Source organism: Chiloscyllium plagiosum, chromosome 24 (genome assembly GCF_004010195.1).
Source record: "Chiloscyllium plagiosum isolate BGI_BamShark_2017 chromosome 24, ASM401019v2, whole genome shotgun sequence".
NCBI classification, from domain to species: domain Eukaryota; kingdom Metazoa; phylum Chordata; class Chondrichthyes; order Orectolobiformes; family Hemiscylliidae; genus Chiloscyllium; species Chiloscyllium plagiosum.
This window is the reverse complement of record NC_057733.1, coordinates 48,895,521-48,911,286: the sequence shown is the minus strand read 5'-3', so window position 1 is coordinate 48,911,286 and position 15,766 is coordinate 48,895,521. Positions and strand designations below refer to the sequence as shown.

The 15,766-nt window shown below is 39.2% G+C and overlaps 1 protein-coding gene across 3 annotated transcripts in view; it reads left to right on the top strand.

Annotated features, from left to right (window-relative positions):
* Positions 1 to 15,479, top strand: part of LOC122562276 (cytoplasmic phosphatidylinositol transfer protein 1-like) — a 287,598-nt gene extending 272,119 nt beyond the window's left edge. For 2 of the 3 annotated variants that reach the window (XM_043715061.1, XM_043715062.1), the window contains exons 9-10: positions 4,936 to 4,999; positions 10,349 to 15,479. In XM_043715061.1, coding sequence (XP_043570996.1) covers positions 4,936 to 4,999; positions 10,349 to 10,665 — 381 coding nt within the window. In that variant the 3' untranslated portion in view covers positions 10,666 to 15,479. Of the gene's footprint in view, positions 1 to 4,935; positions 5,000 to 6,886; positions 7,018 to 10,348 lie in introns of all 3 variants that reach the window. The other variant, XM_043715063.1, reaches the window with a different exon arrangement.
* Positions 15,480 to 15,766: the final 287 nt, after the last annotated feature.

Genomic DNA, 15,766 nt, shown 5'->3' with positions numbered 1-15,766 from the left:
GGGTAGATCATTTAGGACAGAGCTCAGGAGAAACATCTTCACCCAGAGAGTGGTGGCTGTGTGGAATGCTCTGCCCCGAGGGCAGTGGAGGCCCACTCTCTGGATTCATTTAAGAAAGAGTTGGATAGAACTCTCAAAGATAGTGGAATCAAGGGTTATGGAGATAAGGCAGGAACAGGATACTGATTAGGAATGATCAGCCATGATTATATTGAATGGCGGTGCAGGCCCGAAGGGCTGAATGGCCTACTCCTGCACCTATTGTCTATTGTCTATTATCTATCCGTAATGCCTCATCTGTAACCACAACGTTCTGCCAGGTAGCCCTAAGATGTGTTTAGCGTCTACATAGAAAGACTCAAATACATGAAAGTTGACATCAGGAACGTTTATTCGGAAAGTAATAGTCGCATACAAGCCCTTTTACCCATTCCACCAAAGGACCCTTAGGAGATTTTCTTCTTCCTCCCCTCCCATTATGTCTTAGTTTAGTCCCTTGTTCTGTTTACGCCATGAGGTACAGATTGTGTTCCCACACTCTCTATGTCGACAGTTTCCACTGAGGTGTCAGCATCTCGGCTGGTGGGGGTGCAGATGGCAGCCTTCCCAATGCTTTCTCTGAGGCCTCAGTACTACTGAGAATGAAGACCTGGATGTCAGGCACCCCTCCACCCATCTGGGCTCTCTCTGCCCTGTTATGGCCTGAGTACTCCTGTAATCAGCAAAAGGGGCTAGATAGTGAGATTACAATAGGTGGCACAGCCGTTAGTGCTGGTGCATGTGGGGAAAAGGTGCACTAAAGGACTGAGGTTGGGGTGGGCAGAAGTGAGTGTGGAAAGGTATGAAATGCAACAGTGAGAGTGGAAGCAGAGTGTGGAAGCAGAGTTAGATTTAGTGTGAGGGAGCAGAGAGAAGATTGTGGCATTCACCCTAGCAGAGAAGGTAACATCACTGTCCACCTATCTACATTGCTGGCCATTCCTTCACACCACCCCGTCTCCAGGTCCCTGTTAGAGAAATGCATTGCCCTCTTCCATTCACCACCGTTTTCTAATCCTGTCCACTGATCAGCTGGGCAGCTTCAGAATACTGGAGCTTATCTAAGCGCACAGTAGCTTTTTAAAGATAGCACAGGCACAAGGGATGCCAGTCTCTGGATAGATGTCCAATGATTGGTGAATGGGTGAAATAGGATGGAAATCAGACACCAAAGGGAGGGGCATAGGTGAGTTTGATGAGGTAAGATGATGATAATTTGCTCAGCCTTGCAGTGAAAAACCCTCCAAAAAACTCAGTGCAACTTGGGCATAGCTAGATACAGTCAGTTCTTCAATAACACAATGGTTGTGTTCTTGTGCAACTCCACATTATAGAAAAATTGCAGTTTAGAAACAGCACTTAAAATGTTGGCATTGTAATCACTTTACAGCCAACGTACATTTTAAAAGTTTGTGCTTTAGAAACACTATCCCCAATTCATCAAACACGTTACAGCGAATTTGTGTTGATGAAACCCTTGTTATAACAGAACAACCTGGAAGTGGAAGTGTAAGATTCCCTAGGGTTTATAATAAAAAGCTGGCTAAACTCAGCAGATCAGTCAGTGTAGAGAGATAAACAGCATTACTATTTTGAGTTCAATATGATTCTATTTCAAAACAATTAAATTTAAAAAGAAATTATATTACTGAGCCACTGTCATAATTTCTCTCTCCCAGTTTTGCATTTTTACACTTAGCACAAAATATATTCATGCTATGCTTCTTGAAAATTGTGTTTTTATTTATGGCAAATGAAAATTTCCATAAGCAGCATGCCTCCAAGTTGAGACACCCCTAAGTGGTCATTAATTGTCCACTTAAGGACTTCAGTTAGGGTTAGGATTCCTAAGCCTTGTTAGTCTTACAATAAAGATATGTAAAGATCAGGGCAGGTGGAAAGCTATTGGAAAGACCATCCAGGAAATTTTACAGGTCCTCTCCCACCACTCTTCTCCAAACATAGCAATGGGTGAACACCTCCATCCCATTCCCATTCACCTATTGTACTCTTTGCCTGCTCCTCGGATGCTGCCTGACCTGCTGTGCTTTTCCAGCACCACTCTGATCTAAACACCATCTTCAAATGTCTGACCTCCAGCCCTCTCTCTTTCCCCACACTTTTCCTGGAGTTCTACAGAGGGGTGTACCCTAAACCCCCCATTCCTCAGATAATCTCTCCAACATTGTCCTGTGCAGGGTAAAGTTAGAACCTGTCAAAATGTTGCAGTTAAAAGTTGTGTGTGTGTGTTTGTGCGCACGCTATTTGGAGACTTACCCCACAAAGGCAGCAGCAGCAGTCTTGTTGTTGGTGTCCAGTCTGGCTGCCTCAGAGAGGGGGCGGGGGGGACAGTGTTGGACAGGGTTGAGGGCGGCCATGGGAAGGATCCGGGGAGGGTAGAGGCGGTGTTGGATGGGGGCAGAGGCAGGGGCAGGCAGGGGTGGTGTTGGATGGGGGCGGGGGCAGTGTTGTACAGGACAGTGGGCGGTATTGGCCGGGGGCGGAGGCTCGTGAGTGGTGTGCTACCTCCTCGTCTCCTGAACGGGGAGCAGACTTAAAAAAACTCCAAGACCCAAAGGAAAGGCATTTAATCGATTAACCGAATAATCAATTATCCGAATGAAATAGTGCCCGCCCATTCGAATAATCGAGGTTTCTCTGTATGTGGATTTCAGTAAAGCGTTTGATAAAATTCCCCACGGTAGACTATTGCAGAAAATACGGAGGCATGGGATTGAGGGAGATTTAGTGGTTTGGATTCGAAATTAGCTCGCTGTAAGAAATGTTCATCCTAGAGTTTAGTTACTAGTGGTATACAGCAAGGATCTGTTTTGGGGCCACTGCTGTTTGTCATTTTTATAAATGACTTGGATGAGGGTGTAGAAGGATGGGTTAGTAAATTTGCGGATTACACTAAAATTGGTGGAGTTGTGGATAGTACGGAAGGATGTTGCAGGTTCAGAGGGACGTAGATAAGCTGCAGAGCGGGGCTGAGGGGTGGCAAATGGAGTTTGATGTGGACAAGTGTGAGGTGATTCACTTTGGAAGGAGTAACAGGAATACAGAGTACTGGGCTAGTGGTAAGATTCTTGGTCGTGTGGATGAGCAGAGAGATCTCGTTGTTCATGCACATAGATCCCTGAAAATTGTCACCCAAGTTGATGGGCTTGTTAAGATGGCATCCAGTTTATTAGCTTTTATTGGTTGAGGAATTGAGTTTAGTAGCCAGAAGGTCACATTGCAGCTATACAAAACTCTGGTGTGGCCACACTTGGAGCATTGCGTATAGTTCTGGTCGCCGCATTATAGGAAGGATGTGGAAGCTTTGAAAAGGGTTCAGAGGAGATTTACCAGGATGTTGCCTGGTATGGAGGGAAAGTCTTAAGAGGAAAGGCTGAGGAACTTCAGGCTGTTTTCATTAGAGAGAAGAAGGTTAAGAGGTGACTTAAGAGAGGCATACAAGATGATCAGAGGATTAGAAAGGGTGGACAGTGAGATCTTTTTTCCTCGGATGATCATGGCTAGCACAAGGGGACATAGCTTTAAATTGAGGATGATAGACATATGTCAGAGGTAGGTTCTTTACTCAAAGAGAAGTAGGGGCGTGGATGCCCTGCCTGCACCAGTAGTAGACTTGCCATCATTAAGGGCATTTAAGTGGTCATTGGATAAACATACAGATGATATTGGAATAGAGACGGTTAGATGAGCCTTAGATTGGTTTCACAGGTCGGCACAACGTCAAGGGCCGAAGTGCCGGTAATGCACTGTAATGTTCTATATTCTATGTTCAAACAGTCAGTTTCACTCTTATCAAAGTAAATGACACAAGATATGTATGCATGTGGAATGGGGATGCTGTTGCCAAAACGAAAATCTGCAGAAGGGTTCCACAGTTATTTTAGAATATACTTGCCTCGGAAATTGATGCAGACATGTATGGTCAAAGAATTCATTGGTACTGTTACATGAAATGCTAATGAACTACAATTCACTGACATGTCTTGGCAATATATAATTTAATTTGTCATTTTGCTACGATCATTTTCCACCTGTTGGTACTGTATCAATTAGGTTTAATGAAACAAATTTCATTTGAATGGATAAAAAGAGAAACACTCTCTGGAATTAGAATAGAATCTAGTTTGGCAGTGCATGGTCGTAATGCTTCACTCCTTAAGTACATCTTAGCTTGAGTAAAGATAGCTCCAGTGATGTGCTTCATAAATTGGGTTTCTTTAATAAAGCAGTACTCACCTAGCATCTAGATTACTGCTGGCTACTACCTTCCCATCTACCCCATGCAAATGACAGTAAAGGATAGGATCCAGGTTCCCTAAGTGTTTTTCTGATGTCCACCCCATGTACTGACACTTCCAGAGCACCAAGTGAACAAAACTGGTAGCCTCACAAAGTAATACCAGTAGCTGAGGTCAAAGATCAGAGAGAGCCTTGCAGAAGGGTCCTCTCTCTTCAACTTAGTTAAACATTTCCTGCTGAAAGCCTCAGTCTTGGCCAAGTGCTTCACTCAACACAGTGAATAGGGCCCTTGTGCTGTTCCAGATGGTGCACCTAATTCTTTCTGTTGCTGTTGTAGCAGCATTAAACTCTCCTGCTCACTCTGACAGATCATGTCTTGGAACGAGACCTATGTCAGGTACCTACAATAGCAAGAAATGGGAAAGGGTCAGGATTGGAGTAGATTCAGATGGGCTGATGGATATCCCACACTCTGGAAATACCAAAGGATAAAGATCCGGACCTCTATCTCCTTTCATTTTGAGACTTAGAATAATTTCAATAAGATTAAAAGATGGGGAATGTGATAATTTGTATCTGTGGACAGATTCCATGGGGATCCGAACTAGCTGCTTAATGGCATTTCCACGTTCTCAGGTTATCCGGGATATACTGATGATTGGCCACCGACAGGCTTTTGCCTGGGTAGACGAATGGTATGGTAAGTGAAACTGTTTTTCAGCGTTGTTCACAAGCAATTCAGCTTTTCCGTGTCTATCATCTGAAATATGGTATGAAGACATGACTAAAAAAAAACATAGGAGACAGGCTTGCTACCCGAAGGTTTTTCTGACTTTGAGAAAAGATTTATTTAAAATCTAGTGGAAAATGGTAAGATTATCAGCAGATTTTATGAACCAGTTTTCCATTTGAGCCTTTGGGTCCCTTCCTTACATCATTATTCAGGTAAGACCATTCAATCCCTGTGGCCTGCTCCACCATTTAATTAAATCATGTCTCATCTGCACATCAACTCCCATTGCACCATTACCTAGAGACTTCGAACAAACAGACTACCAGATGTCACAGTCTCCATCTGTGCTTCCAACTCACAAAAGGCTGTTGGAAGCTGTTTAAAAATAAAAAATTGTCTGATGCATGTTTGGAACCTATGTAATGGTGTGATTATGATAAAGAATTCATGAAGTTGTGACCATTTGGCACCCTGTTACAAGAAGATTCTCAAAATCAGATCCCAATTGAATTTTAGTCTCTGGTTTGTCTCTCTTATTCCCTCCTTCCCTCTGTTGTTGGAGGATCCTACAGTCAGTCATCCAGTACATATACATGCAGCCATTCTTTCTGTGTGAGTCTGAACACTAAGCAATAGTTGTCACAGTCTAACCTAACTCAGTCCAGGTATGATATCTACATTGTTGTGTTTCTAACCGAAGTTATTAAATAGAATGGATTGGACACCCTGGCTATTTTTATCCCTATCCCTACCCTAGGGACATTGAAGACAATTTACAAAATCTCCATAGCATCCCTTGCTGAACATCAGAGTCCCCAGATATTTCCAAATATCTTCCTATGCCACTTCATTATCAGGTTGCAATAGCTTTTTCATGGTTCACACTTCTTTCTCTGCCCCACTATGAAGCATTAAGTTTTACAAAGCATTGCTCTGCCTAGGAGCACAGCTTTGTGGAAAACTCAATAACATTATGAAGCAAAAAAAGCTTGTGCAACTAACTGTATTTTTAGTGAAATCTTAATCAGTAAAGTCTTGTACAAGCAAGATTTCTTGATATTTAAGTTTGTTGCTTGATCTTTCATTGGAGGAGAATATTCTGAATGACAACATTTCCTAACTCTCGTTTTTCTCATGCTTACTAAGTAGCAAACTTTATACATACGTGTTTACCGCAATTCTGTTTCATACTATGAAATCACATTCATGCAGAGTATTTCAGGTGATAGTTTCAATGAACCTATCGTGACAATTGTCTTAATTAGTCACATGTAAAGGCACCTGTTTGTGTTGAGCATTTTAGTAATCATTTCAATAAGGATTTGTATTTCTATCAATTGTTCACCTGTTCATAAAAACAATGAGAAGCCAGTTCCAAAAGGTAGGTATTGCTTTTTACAATTTCAACATATGTATTGAGTTTCTTAATAAGGACTGAACAATATTAGTCTAAGTAAGAGTTAATTTTATTTTAATACATTGAAAATCTGAAATGTCTGACTTGAGGTCTTGTAGCAGGTATTCTAATGATCTTCTGAAAGCAACTTTCTTGAAGATCTATTTGGCTTCTACTTTCACGTTTCCTACTGATCACACCTGCGCCAATCCACTCTTTCCCCTTCTTTCTCTCCCCAGAGCACTCCTTCTACTGCTAACCCTTTTTTTTCTTCCACACCTTTTTTCTCCGACTGGCCAATATACATAAAGCTCGTACCCCACTGCTTCTGGAACCTTCCATGTCTGCACCTAGAATATTTTCTTTTTTTTTTATGTTTTCCACCCAGAAACCACTACATGCCTTGAGTTTAATGTCCTCAATAGAAACTGCCAAGAAACATCTTGAACTTTTTACAGATATGACTATGGATGACGTACGGAATTATGAGAAAAATATGCATGAACAAACGAACATAAAAGTTTGGTTTGATCAGCCTTCCACAAATTCTCCTTCCGCGGATGAAATACAGAGTGATGGCAACGCAAGCGTATGTTACATTTTTCCTGAAGTACACTTTGAAACAAACCTCCCTTACTTTGGGAATTAAGGATGTCAAAATGTTTTCCCTTTAAATAAAAGTCTATAAGCACAATGGCAGTACACAATTGGGATGTTGTGAACAAGAAGTTTCATGTCATGGAGCCCTTTTAGGATCAGAGATTTTTCTGTCACTGAGCAGTGCTGAAAATATCAATGTTTAATCCCTTTTTCAGGTGTGCGCATCTTGAAGTTCACTCTTGCCATTTGATTTTACACTCAGCATCGATTGGCATTTACTCCCTTCACCCTCCAGACCTGATTACAATGACACGTGCTGGATAATAGCTTCCTGAATACTACCAACATTTCTGTTCCTCACCCAATCTGCACGTACTTCACGTGAGCCAAAACAATGGTTTGCAGCAAACTATTCAACCATGGAAGCCACCATAGCCAAGCACAATCTGTTTTACTTGACGTTCACATATGTAAGTCATCAGCAGCACAAACCAGGATCAAACTTGGAGGTAGTTCTTCTGACTATGGCTCAACACTATAAACACAGCATAATTGGAGTAGCAACTGGATCTTTTCTTGACAAGTATTAAATAAAATATTACACTGTAATTGTACAGTGTTGCGGATCATGAAGGTATTCACATCACTACCAGAGAGGAGTAACTTTGATCCAGTTGATTGAATTGAATTGGACTGAATTTGATTGGCCGCACCACATTGTCCAATTTTACATCCTGTTGTCATCACTGCAAAACTAAATGTCAATGGAGTTTCAAATCGATAGTTCATTCAGGTACATCAGCTTCCTGCCAGAGCAGTTAAGTTAAAAATAACTGTCAAGGTCTTCTTGAAAATACACACACAGAGCAGTTTAAAGCTGAAAAATCAGTTTCTGAGAGCAGGGAGTTTGACAATATAATCAATCATATTGATTAATATTGATTCATTGGTCATCATTGAGATTTTGCTATTTACCAGTCTGTAATTAATGAAAATTTGAATATAGTCTACTATTCTAAATATTATATCTTGAATATGATTGAATCTCAGTGCTGGTTTTGACTTGGTATCCAATCACTGCAAAAAATAATAGGACCCCTGGTGCCATTGACACCAGAGTGATGATGTTTAGCAATTTCTGGGAGTCAGAAATAAAAGCAGAATTAGGGTACATCTTAATCAGAACCAACTTCAAATAAATATGCAAATAACAAAAGCAAATGAATTACAGGAGGGTGTTCAACAACATTTCAGTGGAATACAGATGGAACACTGCATGAGCTATAAGTGACCAAAGCTGAGAGTGTCAAAACGAAGGATTTTTCAACATTGTTTCTAAATAAGAGGAGAAACTTGAACTTATTCCACTGGGGAGGAGGGAATGGTGAACACTTGAAATGAAGTGGCTGCTTTGTGTTTGTGATTTACAATGTGAACACTATTAGGTTTGTTGGTGGATGAAGCTACAGCTGGACTCTGGCAGGAGCTGCATGCATAAATGCTAAATGCCATCCTGTGCCCTTAGCACTCTAGAGGCAATTACCCTGTCCCAACCAGGCAGCCTGCCTTGTCCCACCCTGCTTGGTGACCCTTGCTTTGAAGCCAGTGGAAGTCTGGTAAGGCACGTTTCCTCATGGGGCCTGGTGAAGGAAGTTCTGAGTTCCACAAGGGTATTCTGGGATGCTGTTGCCCAGGCTTCCACCTTTAAAATACTCTGATAAATATCCTTGTTTTTCCCATCTCCATGCCTTATCTGAGGGCTATGCTGCCTGAACTTCCTCTCCAATCTCCCAGCCAGTTGCTGTTTCCCACAAGTTTCAGATGGAACATCAGACCAGTGGCATACAGATCAGACTGCAAATCAATACATTGGGATTAGAAATTTATTGCAGCTAATGTGTAACAGGCTACCCTACCCCTACCCAAAACCCACTGAGTGCTAAAGTTCATTCTAATTTGTCTCAAATAGATTTTTGATTTAAAATATAATCTATTATTACGTGACCCTAGATTTATGTGGATCCTACCAAAAAAATACCAAATATCGTTCTGCAACTCAAATTGCAATCAGATGAAATTGAGGTTGTTTAAAGTATTATACCTGTTAAACCAAAATATAACATCCAGGATTATAGTTATGGATGTCACCTTTCCAGGCATGAGTGTCTTTGAATTAGTGCTTACAGCTTTTCGTTGATTCTGATAGTATAGGAAACAATTCAAAATGATGAATTAAGAATGTTACTCAAGAAATGTGTCTTAAACATGAAAATAATTTCCTGTTCAGTTTGACTATAAAAGTTCATTTTAAATAAATAATGGGAGCTTTAAACTATATTAATATGGAAAATGTAACTTGTTTGTGACAGAAAATTTGTGCACACTAAGCTTCATTTAAAAAAGACTAAAAAGACCAATGGTAAGTGAACTGTGATGCATTACTGTGTGTTTTGCCAGGGCAAAGCTTCTTACAATATTGTATAATTCAGAGTTGCCTAGTCCTCAAGTTTTTTTCATGAATTTGAAAGTGAGGACATTATTCTGCACTTATTGTATTTAATTGTATATAAATTCAACTAGTACATACAGATCAGAAACGTGGGGCTGGACTTTACAGTCCCCTGGCAGCAGATTGAGAAGGGGTGGGGTTGGGGGGGCAAGATCTTGTAAAATGCAGTGTGCAGCCTGCTCACTGCCTTTCTACCTGCTCATCTCCAACCTGTCTCATTTTATTGGAGGGGAAGCTTCAGCAAGTCCACCCACCCATCCTCGTGCCTCCTGAGAGGCACCACCACAGCCATTTAATCCTCCAGAATTTCCTCAGCTTTGGGGACAGGCTGTCATCTCAGCAGTGGCCACCACTCAAACCTGGTCCTGCTGAGACTACAGGGCTGCAGCTCAATATGAAGTGGGACTTCCTTCCCAGATAAGGCTGAATTCTGACTCAAATGTAAAATGGCTGTGGGCCACCTAGCTGTTTTGCAGATGGATTCCCGTTTAAATTGTTGGTCAGGGGTGGGAGCAACAGGGAACATCATGCCCTGTAAGAATCAGTCCCAAATATCTGGATGACCATGGGTGCAAATCCATAGGCATATAACAACAGCATGTTGTTCCAACTAATTGCACCATTCAACAGTTTATAGGTTTATAGATGTTATAAAGATGGACTTGAAGCAATAGAAGAGCTCGCGTGTTCTATCATGTGTTATTTAAGGCAGAAACATTAAACATGTAGTGAACTGGAATTAGTATATTGTTCTGTCAGTCACATTCAAATTTATATTGATATTATTTCCCCTTTTATCTTCAACTGAAAGACATGACAATGAACGAAGTTCGAGAATTTGAACGAGCGACTCAGGAAGCAACCAACAAGAAAATTGGAATTATTCCTCCTGCAATTACTATCAGCAATATAGTTATGCCTTCGTTAGCCCGCAGTGGACCTTCTAGTGCCCCAACCACGCCTCTTGCCTCAGAAGCTCCAGAATTCCTGGCCATTCCCAAGGAACGACCTCGAAAAAAATCTGCTCCAGAGACTCTTACTCTTTCCGAATCTCGGGAGAAACACTGTGCTGCCATGGTACCTGATATTGAAGCTTCTGGCGAACCTTCTGAGCCCAAGCACAACTGATTTTAGTCTCTGACCAGTGGCTTTGTTTTCAGATTTCAGTGTAAGATTTTTTAAAATTTATCATCTTTTTACTTCTTAATTGAAATGTCCTGTTTCCTTGGCCCCTGAGTATATTTCACAAATGAAATAATGTATTCTGTATCCAGTATTTGTTCATTAAATTAAATAAGAAGCTTCTCCCAAATGGTAAGATCAGTGTAGAGTGCAAGAATTTTACAAATTAAATTCTCGAGATGCTGATGACAAGCCAAGTCTCTTGCCACTACGTCATATTGAAAATTCATGAAAGGTATATACACTATTTTCTGGTATTGATTTGCATGGGCTTAAATCAAGGACAATGATTTTCCGACTTCCACTGGAGTATGGATGAGGTTGCTGGATTATAGTGGGAAACATTACATCTAAACATTTAGTATTTACACACGAGTATTTCAATACAATAAAGTTTAAGCGCATTTCAAAAGCAGTTGTGTGAGCTGGGAAATGGTTGCATTAGGTCAGCCGACACACAGCAATAAGTGTTTTGATGACTTGACATTGGAATCATTTGCTCACTCTGTGTGGAAATCAGTAGCACCTAGTCAGCCTTGGAAAGTTCCACAGCAGTCACAGCTGTTGTTTTAGACCTGTATCCACATTGTGGTTAACTGTGTTCCTTTGGCAATTATCAACATAACTTACCATTGATAGTTACAGAATAAAATCACCAAAAGACACAATGCAGAATTAAGCCATTTGGCCCTGAGTACCTTATCGACACTTTAAAAGAGTTTTTCAATTACCTCACTCTACTACATTTCCTCCATAGTCCAGCAGCATTTTCCCCTCCAAGTATTTATCCTATTCCTTGATGTAAGCTACTTCACTGCCCATTCAGGCAGTGCATTTCAGATCATAATAATTCAATGTATTAAAAAATTCTCTTCATCTCACCTGTGGCTCTTTTGCCAATCAATTTAAATCTGAGTACCAATTCTTTTGGTTTCAGATGATACCCACTCCACCAGTCACTTGCCAACTCGATTTTCCACTCAATGTTTCTTAAGCCAAAAATGGGGCCAGATGGAATTCATAATCTATGATAAAATAACAGAATCTCTATAATTGACCTAAGTACCATTAAACCATAATGGGGAAAATCAATCTCGTTTGTTTCTTTTGTTCAGTATCTAGTGGTCCCCCTGCTAGGAATCTGTACCATCTTGGTTACCAAGACAGAGCCAGACGAGACAGTGACAATCTGGGGTATCTTCCTTAAAACTCTTAACTTGCATTTGAATAATTGTTCCATGGGTAAATTATATTTAATTATTCCATCTGGAATATTGTGTCAAATTTGAGGATTGCTATTTTATTTTTAAAAATGTCAAAGCCCATGATTATGGATGTGATGGTGTGTGAGCATAAGACTGGGTTGTTCTCAGCACCCCCACAACGGCAGGTTTGGAACAAGAGAGCTGATTCACTCCCTGAATCAGTTAAGGGTAAATACAAAGTTTATTTATGTGAAGTACTTGCCATCTGCACTGACAATCCATTTGAAATGAAAGATAAATGCCATATTCACAAGATGAGTTTTAAAAAGTTCAACTTTGCTTCTGGTGAAACTCAGTTCCACTGGTGAAGCATTTTCCAGTATATCTTAATCCATTTCTTGAAATGATTAAAACTTCACTCAAGAGTCGCTATGTCATTGTTTTTCTTGGCTCCTACCTGTGTGCCAAAGATGAGAGGTTGCTGTTATAATAATTACAGGACAATGCATTGTTATGGTATAAATCTATCTGCTCTTCTGTTTTGCTGAGTTAAGGTGCTAAAGATTAAAAGAATACTTTTAAGGGATTGTACTGAGTGAAAGACTTGTCAATAGCAGAACTGCATACCATGTTTGGGGCTTTTCATAGGAGAAATTTTAAAGAAATCCCAATACCATATTTTTGAAAACATTGCCTGAATTCTGCATTTGATTGATTTATTCCATTAAATCTTTCAACCTGAGCTGCCTACACAAAACAAATCCAAAAAAATGTAAATCAACTTACATTTTTCTGATCTTTGGCATATCCATTATATTTAATGCATCACAAGTTAAAATGTTCGCAGCCTCGCAAATTTCACTTTTGGTAGAAATTTTTACACTAACAAGGTGAACATTAATCTTTAAACCCCATGCCCTAATCCATTTAAGAAAAACCTTGATAAGAAAATGTACTGCTGATCATCGATATTCGTGCATCTAAATGTCAGGCCATCTAATCATTTTAAAGGATAAGAAGGAAAGGGGAGGGAAAGAAGTGAGCTGTTAAGTAAAGGTTATGGCATCTGTTTTTCTCTTTAAAATCTTTTTGAATATGAGACAATGACTTTCATTAAAAAGTACATACTTGTTACACTCTGCCTTTTAATATTCCCATCTGAATACATTCTTTATTAATATGTAAACAAAAGAAACCTTCTTACATCATTATCGGCAGTTTTCAATTGTTTAAAGTAATATGCGTATCAAATTAGTGTTTAACAAATGTATTTTTCCTCGTCTCAGAATTTAATTGCTCCGTCATATCTTAAATAATTGTATATTGGACTTATCACTGTGTTTAACACAATGCTGAACAAGTACACAGCATAAACTCTGATAACAGAGAGGAGCCTTTAGAAAACTGAACTAACTTAAGAGTAAGGAAATTCACACAGAATTTCTCTCTCAGTGCCTCTGCATGCTGTGCATATCTTTAATCAAATGTGTACTGTATGTTGTTACAGTTCTATCTGAATTACTCGAGTGAGCTTCAGATCTGACTGCCTGATTGCTCTCATTCAATTGTGTGTTTGCAAATGTGAAAATATTTACTGTATAGTAAATTCTGTGTACATTCTAATGTTTTAAATTTTTATGAATTTATTTATTTTTGCTGTCAACATCATTTTAGCAAATGGACCAATTCATGATATTTATATTGTTTCAAATATTAAAACTAAAGCAAGCAGATAATTCTGGTACCATGCTGTGTTTTGCTACTGATGTTTGTTTTAAGCCATATTCATTTGTATTGCAGTTATTTTGAAATAGTGGCATTATGTCTTGCAGAACTCAATGATAACCAGATTTCTTTCTCTCCAGTTTTTTGTTGTGATTTTTTTTTCAAGCTGTACTGTTTTCCAGAAGGTGAAACTCCTTAGTTGGGGTGTGTTTCCACAAATACATTCCTCAACTGGCAGTTATTCACCTGTCTTTGAGCAAGAGCATCTGCAAACTATTTTATCCTGGGAGTGAACCCTGTGATGTTTGTATCTGTGCAATTGCCATCAGGATCCATACATTCAGCAGCTAAGGCTAATTTCCACCCTCTTTGCAGAAGGGAGCAAGACCAATGGTGGCAGTTCTGAAGCTGCTCATGCTACAGTGACTCAAGTTCAAAACATGCACTATCTTAAAATGATTTGCATTGATCAACTACACTGTATTGACAGAGTCAATTATATTTTCCTTATCCTTAATCAAAAACAACAGTGACTCAATTTCAAAAGCTATTATTCTGTTGTGAAACAGTTTGGGACAATCTTGAGGATATTATCAGGGGTTATAGAAAAGCAAGTTTCTTTTCTCTTTTGAGCCTTTCTTGCACGAGAGCTAAAGTTAACAGAATACAGTTTGTTCTCAAGTTTTTGCATATTAGAAAGGTGCCTTAAAGAGCTGCTGAGAGTGTGTCAAGAGAACAGGGAAATTAAAAGGTTGAGTTTTAAAGGCCAGCCAAACCTACTTTCTCAAAATTTCTAAAGGCCAATTAATGGAACCAAAAGTCTGAAAGCAAGTTATTTCCCTCCATCCCCTTGTGTGGATAATATTGTGTTCTCAAGACAACAAGGAGGAAGATAGTACTTTACAAAAGTACTGCCTGATGGGATGAGCCTTTTATGAAAACCACCTTTTCAACAGATATTTCTGAACAGTTTGGATCAATTCTACAGGGAAACTATTTTAGATTATTGAGATATAAAGATCTCAACAACAGAACTTTTTCTGCACTTTCCTTCTTTACAATTGGAAATGCCTGTGAAATGTATTTTAAAACATTTTTGAAATATAAATGTAGTGGTAGTTACTGACAAAAATATTTTTCAAAACAGGATGTTGCTGAAATAGTTTCATAATAGCATGTTCAGGTTATCTTAGTTATCCAAACTGTATATTTCCCATTTTTACTGACTGTGTTTCCTGTTAGAGGCCAGAAACATAAATGTTAAATACCATGAATACTTTCTTGAAATACTGAAATGTAAAGAAGTTATGTATGAATAAAAATAACCCCTTGGTTAAGTAGTGGAAGAGCTGGTGTCTATGGAGAATCAGTGTCCTTGGGAAAATGAAAGAAATGTGCTGTGGTTTATTGATTGCAGATAAATGGTACATGTCATTTGACTATTCTCCTGGTGTTTAAACTGTGAGCACCTTGCAGGGAGGCAAAAAAGAGACACTTAAAATGGGACATGAGAAAAGTGCCATTGTTTCAATATATTCAATGGTATATAATCTGCTGTGCTTGGGTTCATAAATGAAAATTCCATCCTGTGATAAATATAGAATAACATTTTGCATAAATTAGTATTGCACATAATAATTACAATGTAAATATTCTGGTAATTTGTTAATTTAAGGGCAAGTTTCCCTGCGGCAACTGGTTTACCTTATTGAAAGATTCACTGTAATAGTTTGTTACATAGCATGTTATAATAAAGCACTGTAGAAAAAATACATTGCTTAAAGAGCAAATTTACCTTTTAAAGAAATAAATGTTTTTTCCCCCTCTGAATTGATTTTTTTTGGTTTGTATGCCAGTTATTGGAACTACAACTTGATCTGATACCCAGCGTCAGTCTGTTATTATTTTAAAATTCATACCCAGAAAGGGTTTATCATTCTCATCTTCTCACACGTGGAAGTAACACAGTATAGAAAAAATGGAAGTAAGGGACTGATCAAGACTGTGACCCATAACAAGAAACTGAAACAGCTTCAATGAATATACCATAGTGTCTAAAAGGATAGGGAGAACAGAAGGAATTCCAGAGAGCAGATAATTATGAGCACGTTGAGCAG